This window comes from Cynocephalus volans, chromosome 1 (assembly GCF_027409185.1).
Source record: "Cynocephalus volans isolate mCynVol1 chromosome 1, mCynVol1.pri, whole genome shotgun sequence".
In the NCBI taxonomy this organism is placed as follows: domain Eukaryota; kingdom Metazoa; phylum Chordata; class Mammalia; order Dermoptera; family Cynocephalidae; genus Cynocephalus; species Cynocephalus volans.
The window spans coordinates 8,810,812-8,820,176 of NC_084460.1; the positions used below are offsets into that span (position 1 = coordinate 8,810,812).

The 9,365-nt window shown below is 47.0% G+C and overlaps 1 protein-coding gene across 14 annotated transcripts in view; it reads left to right on the plus strand.

Annotated features, from left to right (window-relative positions):
* Positions 1 to 8,956, plus strand: part of SLC41A3 (solute carrier family 41 member 3) — a 69,319-nt gene extending 60,363 nt beyond the window's left edge. For all 14 annotated transcript variants that reach the window (XM_063104865.1, XM_063104832.1, XM_063104891.1 and 11 more), the window contains 4 exons: positions 819 to 898; positions 2,029 to 2,163; positions 5,913 to 6,061; positions 8,155 to 8,956. In XM_063104865.1, coding sequence (XP_062960935.1) covers positions 819 to 898; positions 2,029 to 2,163; positions 5,913 to 6,061; positions 8,155 to 8,364 — 574 coding nt within the window. In that variant the 3' untranslated portion in view covers positions 8,365 to 8,956. The remainder of the gene's footprint in view (positions 1 to 818; positions 899 to 2,028; positions 2,164 to 5,912; positions 6,062 to 8,154) is intronic.
* Positions 8,957 to 9,365: the final 409 nt, after the last annotated feature.

Consider the following 9,365-nt stretch of genomic DNA (forward strand, 5'->3'; position numbering starts at 1 on the left):
CCCTGCTTAGACTGCAGGGTGCCTCATCTTAGCCTCAAGACAACAGCTCTGTCAACCCATTCATGTGCCTGGTCACCATCCACAGCATGGCTGCTGGTGAGACCTAGAGGGCTATGAGGTTAGTCCCCACCTCAGACCCTTAGGCCTTTCAGCTGAGCCCAACTCTGTTGCCCTCCAGCCCCATTCTTGAGGACCTTTTCCTGCTAGGAGACTTTGATGGGGCCACCGAGTCTGTTCTGATGTGTTTTCCTAACTTTGAATCTCAGGGAGAAGAGGTTATGGTTTAGGTATCCTTGTTTCCAGAAGGTTCCAGGCTTCTTATACAAATTGCTCTAACTTCTCCAGGGTTATGAGAAGTTTCAAGGGGTAGGAAGGTCTTTGCTTAACTACAAGAGTGGGGTGGGGGGGGCAAAGTCTTGCAATATTTTCTGAAAAAAAGGAGCATGAGGTGATACTCATGCAAGTTCTGTTTTGTGCTAGAGAGCACCTCAGTCGTAGCTCAGGAGCCATCACATGGCAGATCCCAGCCAGTTGCGGAACCTCGGAAAGGCATTTGTTTTTTTAGTAGTGGGTTGACATTATCTGGAGGGCCTTCTGAAACAGCTGAGACTCAGAACAGAGGTGGAGGTGGAAATGCATGTGCGAGGTATAGAGGACCCTGGGGAGACCTGCTCAGCTGCAGCAGATACTTGTGTAGGGAAAGGAAAGTGTTTGCTGAGGCTGGGAAGACAGGCTGGTCAGGCAATTCATTGAGGTTTGTAGGGCCACGGTAAGTGTGACCTCTCTGATCATTTGACTGCTCTCTGATCTCTCCACAGTTTTGGAGGGCTCATCTTGAGCAAAACCATTTCTAAACAGCAGTACAAAGGCATGGCCATATTCTCTCCCGTCATCTGTGGTAGGTATTGGAGGTGGTTCTCCCAGGTCCCTGGCACACATCTGGCCTAGTTAGGGGTAGTTCTCCAAGGGGGTGGGGGCAGCCACCACCCCCCAAAGGGAGCTGTCGCATGGGTGAGCCCTGTTCTCTGTCAGACCCCATGCCTGCCCCACAGAAGGGGCTCAACATGGGTTTTGGTCAGGTGAGTTATTTGGCCCTGGCAGAGCCTGAAACCTTTTCCACACACTGTGGAAACCAGGAGCCTCACCAAGAAGCCCCAGAGTTTCCAGATGGGGAGCGTTCTCATGGTGGGCTGAGCGTCCTGATTCTGCCTTTCTGGGCCCTGTCTGTGTTCAGCACCCTGTCATGACCCCTGCCCCCACCTACACTTTCCCTAAAGAGACCCCTCCGTGCACATACCCAAAGCATCTGTGAGTGTTGGAGTCTGCACTAACTTTTTGGGGTCCCCAGAGAGGGACTCACAAAACACACAAATTGAAATAGTTTAGCCGAAAATGTCTTTTCTTAAAAGCCCTCCAGCTGGCCAGCCAAGAGGTGTTCGAGGTGCTTTTCCTAGGACAAGCCTCCTTTATCACCATAGGATCATCTCACCCCACCTCGCCCCTCCCCACTTTTACCTACTGTTCTCTTCCTCTCCTTCCCACCTTGAGATGAAAAGACCCCTTTCACTTTCTCAAACATTCCAGACTGTAGTCTGGTTCCTGTCAATTCCTATGGCTCTAACTCTCTTACCCTGAGTGGTTTAGCAAGCTGTCTTAGACCCACCCATCCACCTCCTCACCCCCTTCCTGAATTCCCTCTCTCCCTTACACCCTCCCTCTGGCCAAAAAATATTTATTCAGAGCCTGCTTTGCCAGACAAAAGATATTTATTCAGAACCTGCTTTCCCTGTCTTAAGAGATGCTATCAAGGTGATATACTTACTACCTCTATACCTCACTCACAAGGCCTGGGTCACCCTTACTTGGTGCCAAACAAGATGCGTGGCCAAATGGGAGGGAAGGAAAAAAAAAAATTCAAGTGTTAAATCAATCAAAGAAGGCTTCCTGGAAGAAGTGGACTTAAAATAAGGGATAGAACTCAGAGACTGGTGTAAGAAAGGGGAAACCAGATTATTTTCCTCCTTGCAGGTATTGGTGGCAATCTGGTGGCCATTCAGACCAGCCGCATCTCCACCTACCTGCACATTTGGAGCATGCCTGGGGTCCTACCCCTCTGGATGAAAAAATTCTGGCCTAACCCATGTTCCATTTTCTGCACCTCAGGTGGGTCTGGTGTCTTTCAGAGGCCACGTGATCATTTTTTTAAACAAGTAAAAATTGATGTCATTAGAATGTGGTATTTGTAGCAATGGATGCCTGAGGCCAGTGATGAGCTCAGCACAGATCACCTTCAAGGTCCCAGCTCCTTCTCACAGAGACCTGACTCCCCAGCCCTGCTTTTCATTCAGTCTTTCATTCCCCAAGTATTGTTGAATGTCTACCAGGTCCTAGGTTTCAGGTGACAGGGCCAAAACAGAGACAGCTGGTTTCTTGCCCTCTCAAGTAGACAGTCTAGAAGAGCAGATAAACACAGAACAAATGAGCACATAATTACAAATGGTAACTTGTTCCAAAGGGCAGAAGCACAGGGCACAGTGAAAAAGGATGAGAGAGATCACAGGCTGGGGATGCACAGCTTCTCTCTGAGGATGAGCAGGGCTTGGTGGGGAGGAGGAATGTTCAAGACAGAGGGAACAGCCTGAGCAAAGGCCCAGAGGCAGCAAGGAGCTTGGCAACTTTGAAGAGTGGAATTTCGTCCAGTGAGACCTGAGCATACTGGGCATGAGGGGATGAAGGAAGAGAGAGAGGTAGGAAGGAGGTGATCCTATAGAGCCTGGCTGCTTCAGGAAGGAGACTGGATTTATCCTGAGAGCCACTGGAAGCCATTGGAGGTGTTTTATCTTTTTGTTACTTTTAAAAATTGGATCTTTTCTCTTATTATAATTTCTAGGGTCATTTCCTTTCTGTTTTAAGAATTGCCTTTAGCCATCTTTTAGGATGAGTTTGCTGGCATATTTGTGAGAGATAATTTCATTGACTATAAAATTCAGGATAGTTGTTCCCAATAGTTGAAAAATGTGCCATTTCCTTCTGACCTCCATAGTTTCTGATAAGAAATCTGCTGTCATTTGAACTGTTTTTGCTGTATAGGTATGGTGTTATTTGTGTCTTGCTTATTTCAGGACTTCTCCTTTAGTTTTTAGAAGTTGGATTATGAGGTGTATTGATGTAGATTTCTTAGGGGTATCCTATTTGCAGTTTGCTAAGCTCCTTGGATAGATTTATGTCTTTTGCCAAAACTGGAAAATTTTAAGCCATTATTTCTTCACATACTTTTTCAGCCCCATTATCTTTCTCCTTTCCTTAATGACATGAATGTTAGATCTTTTGTTATAGTCCTGTATTAGTCTGTTTTTGTGTTCCCTATAATAGAAGACCTGAAACTGGGTAATTTATAAAGAATAGAGATTTATTTGGCTCATGATTCTGGGATAGCCTCATCTGGTGTGTGCCTGAAGCTGCTTCTACTCATGACAGAAAACAGCAGGCAGCTGGCAAGTACAAGCAGATCACATGGCAAGAGGAAGCAAGAGAGAGGTGGGGAGGTGCCAGGGTCCTATAAACAACCAGCTCTTTTGGGAACTAATAAAGTGAGAACTCACTCACCCCCACACCCTGAAGAGAGCATTAATTCATTCATGAGGGATCCACCCCCATGACTCAAACAGCTCCCAACACTGCCCCATTGGGGATCAGATCTCCACATGAGTTTTGGGGGGACAACACATCCAAACTCTGTCAAGTCCCCAAAGTCCTTGAAGCTCTTCAATTTTTTTTCCGTGTACTTTCTCTCTCTTTAGAAAACTATTTTCTATCATTTTTTCTTCAAATTCACTGACTCTTCCCACTGTTCTCTCTATTCTACTGTTGAGTCTACCCATTGAGTTATTGGGTGTTTTTTTTATTTAGTTCTAAAATTTCTTTGGTTCTTTGTATCTTCTGTTTCTTTGCTGACACTTTTTATATTTTCATTACAAGTGTGTTTGTAATTGCTTGTGGAAGCATTTTTTAATGGCTTCATTAAAATTGTTTTCAAGAAATACTAACTACTGCATCACCTCAGTTTGGTGTCTGTTGGTCATCTGTTTTCGTCCCAGATGAGACTGTTCTGGCTCTTGATGTTACAAGTAATTTTTAGATTGAATCTGGACATTTTGGGTATTATGTTTTGAGACTCTGGACCTTTTTTTTGAAACTCTTCTGTTTTAGCTAGACTCCTCTGACACTGCTCCATTGCAGGAAAGGGAATACACTGTTTCCTTACTGCTGGGCAGGGCAAGCGTCCAGGTTCCTGACTTGGCCTCATCTACAGCACCCTGGCTGGGAGGGGGAGGGGTGCCTCATTACTGCTCCCCACACAGCTTCACTGACAGCTGTGGACCTCATTACCACTGCACAGGATAAAAGTCCTGGCTCCCCACTTGGCCTTCTCTTACAGCACCTCAGCCACTGGGGGGTACCACATTACACCTGGATGAAGGTGGAGATCTGAGCTTCCCATTTGGCCTTTGCTGATGGGAGCAGGGCTGCCGTTTCTCCTATGGTGTCTGGCTAGAGTAGAGCAATTATTGTGTAAAAGTTCTTTACTGTGCTGGGCTGCCCCCTTCCTAGACCTTGAATAAAGGGAGCATACTTTATGGAGTCTTTCTTGTCTACTCCTATTGACATTTCTGGGTTGCTGACATCTATCTGGGATAGAAGAGACAAAAAAAAAATAAAAATAAAAATATTCAGGGAACTCACCGCCATGTTGTTCATTATGCCACAAGTTTCCTAGCTAAGCCTGCCTTTTACCCCCACTTTTTAGGATCTTATTTATTTATTTTATATGTAATGTCCAGGCTATTTGGTTGGACTTAGTGGGAGAAATGGGAACAAGTGTGTCTTCCCCATCTTGTCCAGAAGTGGACCGCCCATTATGTTTTCTTACTGTATTTCTATGTTATTTATGCACTGAAACATTTTACTGAATCTTATTGTTTATATAGTTTCTCTATAGATTTTCTTGAGTTTTCATGCCCTCTGCCAATAGTAGCATCCTCCAATAGTTCGCTTCTTCCTTTTAAAGTTTTTTTTTTTTTAAAGGATCTTTTTATTAATTATGGTAGACTTTTTAGCTTCTAAGCTACATATTCTTTTTCCTCCTTTTCCTTATAATTTTGGTGAAATACTCAGAGGCAAATGGAGATTTACTTTTCATTGGAACTATTTCAGTTTGAGAAGTCAGTTGCATTCACATGTTATAGTATTAAGAAGTGTTTATGGTTGGGGCAGGGTGAGTCACTGCAAAGTCTCGAACTCACAGAGTGTGGGAGCCTAAGGAAAACTTGGGGCTCACTAATACATCACAGATGTGCTGACAGCGTCCCAGAGGCTTGCCTGAAGCCCCCCGTGAGTATACTGCTCTCCCTAGACTACTGTCTCCACACCTGAGTGGAGTGTGGGAATGTTCCTCAACAGTCCCAAGTTCTTCCACCTTAAGCCCCTTGCACATTCTCTTTCCTCTGTCCAGAATTCTCTCCCCCACAGTCAGACCTCAGCATAAATGTCTTCTCCTCGAGAGGTCTTCTCATCTCCAGGAGCTCATCTCCACTAATACTCACTTCACACTTTGTTGTTACCCTGGCTAATTTTTTTCATATTACTAGTCAGAGTTTGACATGACCTTTTGGGTTTGTTTCTGCTTACTTGATTGTCGTCTGTCTCTCTTCCCTGAAATGTCAGCTCCATGAAGGAAGGGGCAGGATTCTCTCCCCATCTGTTAGAACGTGGCTGCTACATAGTGGGTGCTCAGTAAAACTTGTTGAATCAATGGATAGGTGAACGTAGATGCCTCGCTGTTGACTGCCACATGCCAAGGTGGCCTCTCCTGCCAGGCAGGTCACACAACCTTCTTCATCTGTTTCTTCCAGAAATCAATTCCATCTCAGCCCGAGTCCTGCTCTTTCTGGTGGTCCCAGGTCATCTGACTTTTTTCTATGTCATCCACCTGGTGGAAGGTCAGTCAGTCACAGACAGCAAGACCTTCGTGGTGCTCTATCTGCTCGCAGGCCTGATCCAGGTAAGGATGACTGCAGCGGCAGGAGAGCAGCAGGTGCTGGGTACTCAGGCAGCAAGCTCCGTCCCCCATCCTTGGTGAGATGCTGAGTGGGCTGGGGTGGGGTGGGTGTTCTTGGACATGCAAGGCTCACTTTTTCTGGGAGTTGAGTCAGCTTATTCAACATATTCAATCCCAAGGGCATGTTCCAGACACAGAGGCCACTGCATGCCACACACTGCATACTGCATTGTGCATGTTACACACACTTCATGATGCAAACTATATACTGCATGCTAGACACTGCACAACTCACTGCACGCTAGACACTGCACACCTCACACTGGATGCTAGACACTGCAAGCTAGACACTACATACTCCACACTACACATTGCATGCATCATACTACACATTGTGCACTCACACTACATATGCTGCACTCTAGACTCTGTACACCTCACACTACACTCTGCACAACTCACTGCACACTACACACTGCATACTATGCACTGCACACTTCACTACACAATGCATGCTAGACACTGCACACCTCACACTACACTGCACATCTCACACTAGATACTACACACTAGACACCTTGCACCTCACACTACACACTAGATACTACACACTATGCACTTCACTCTACAAACTATGCACTTCACATAGCACATTATACACTGCACTTCAGTACACACTAGAAACCTCACACCTCAAATTGCACAATGTGCATTTCACAGTACATATTGTACACCTCACACTGCACAGTGCATGGTAGACACCACACAGTATACACTGCACGATGCATACCACAGACTATACAGTACACACCATGCTACATGCTTCCCACGCCTTGCACTATGCGCTGGACACTCACACTATGCACTACACTCTAGACACTGCACACTACGCACTGCATGCTGCAAACTATACACTGAACTCTAAACATTGCACTTTACACATTGTGCACCTCACAATATGCACTGTATGCTACACAATTCTTCCTAGACATTACATGCTACACACTGCACATGACATGCTACATGCTGCATGCTACACTCTGCACACGTTGCACTATGCACTGCACACTGCACACTAGACACCACACAGAGCATGCTACAAACTGTATGCTGCATGTTGGACACTGTGCACTGCACAATGCACACTCATCATTAGAGGATCAGAGAAGCAGCCCTCAGGATGCAGTGTGTCCCCATGGAGCAGGCTGGTGAGTGCATTTAGCAGTGCACTGCCTCACAGATGGTGGGTGGGTGGGGACCAGGGGCCCCTGCTGGGGTGCTGCTGAAAGTCATGCATGGACTTTGGTCAGGGCTGGATGGCGATGAGGACAGTGGTGGAGGAGATTAAGCTGTGCCTGCTTTGATGGTATTCAGCAGTCTACCTGCCAAGACTTCAGCTGGCTGATGCTCCCAGTGGGCCAGGGACTTCTGCAAGGAGAACTCTGGGCACTGGTGGGCAATTCCGTGAAGGTAGTGCCATACTAGGGACTAGCATTTTCTAAGCTCCCCAACTTTATGGCATTTGCAATTGCAGCATGTTCCTGACCCTGAAAGGTAGGCATGGGGTTGGCCAAGAAACTGTCCTGAGCGGCAGTGGCAGTGTATGGCTCCAGCTAGGGAGAAGGAAGGGGCTGGGGTCAGCCTGGGTAAGGGACCGAGGAGCCATGAGACCTGACTGGGGCTGTGTGGACTACCCCATGGCAGCTTCAGTAAGTGCTAACCGTCCAAAGCTCCAAAGGAGAGGGCCTCAAGTAAACCCAAATGGAAGTCCCAGCAAGTTCCAAGGAATGGAGTCTGGTTCCGCACAGAGGATCACAGCTGGGGAGTGGCAGCAGGTCAGTCTGGCACTTCAGGATGTCAGGAGCAGGGCCTGACCACAGGATAGGAAGCTCGGAAAGTGCAGATGAGGGTTGGCTTCTCTAGCCACTTGCGTGAGCTAAGACCTGAATGACAGACCCCAAGAGAAGATGGAGGAAGGGGACTGGCTGGGGTTGATATGTCCACCTTGCTATCTGCCCTTGAAACTCAACGTGTTTCTTGGTTGTGCTTGGCTGCCTGACTTGGTCTTCTTTCATGTCTGCTTGCTCTTATGACAGGTGACAATCCTACTGTACCTGGCAGAAGTGATGGTTCGGCTGACTTGGCACCAGGCTCTGGATCCTGACAACCACTGCATCCCCTACCTCACAGGGCTGGGGGACCTGCTAGGGACTGGCCTTCTGGCACTCTGCTTCCTCATGGACTGGTTACTGAGGAGCAAAGCAGAGCTGGATGGTGTCTCAGAACTAGTGACTGGACCTCCCTGACTGGGCCTGGCCAGCTCCAGTTGCTCAATAGAATTTTCCCTCATGCCAGAGGGGCACAGAACAGTTTCTGCCTTGCTGGGTTGCCTTCCTTGGGTTGGTTGATACCTGCCTCTGCAGTGGCCTTCTGTACATCTGCTAAGGAGACTGGCACACATCTCAATTCCGGATTTGGTTTCTGAGCCAGTGATGGAGCCCTGAAGTCAGGAGTGTGGCTTGTATGTGTGCCTGGGCATGAATGTGTGTCTGTGTGCCAGGCCAGCATGCCTTGCAGGGTGTGTTTGCTCTGGTTCGTGCCATGCAGCCTGGATTGGGGTGAAGCAAGAAGGAGGTCCTTTCTGTCCCCAAGCCTTGGGACTCTCAAGCTGTGGCTTAACTGCTGTCTTCACAAGGTCCCAGCCTTGTCGACCACTTTGGTGGTGCACCCTGTGAGTGTGTGCAGCCCTCCCAGGATGGGGCCTTGCCCACCCCTCATCTGTTCCCAGCATTTAATGTTGTCATTGCTTTTTCTTTTTCTTTTTCATTATTAGCAAAAAACCTCTGTTTAGATTTCAATGATCAGAGAGGTATAAAATAAAACATAGGTTATATTGCACTTGGCCTTTCTTGTCTTTGAAAATAGTTAATGCAACCATGAGACATGGGGTCTATAAGTAACAAAAACCTCTGGTATTTCTCCAGTGCAGTGTTTCTCAAAGTGTGGTCCCTAGCCTGGAAACATCAAGTCACTGGGAAACTTATTAGAAATGCAAACTGTTGACCCCACCCCCACCCCAGGCCTGCTGGATCAGCATATTTTTGGGTGGAGTCCATCAGGAGGATTTAGCCACCCCTCCAGGTGACTCTCATGCACACTCAGTGTGTGAGAACCACTGCTCCAGAACTTTTTTTTTTAAGTATGTTTACTTCCTATTTCTTATGAACTCATCATAACAACTTTAGCCATGGTTTGGTCTGAGGATGATTACCTTTATGTGGCAAAACATTCAACAAATATTGATATA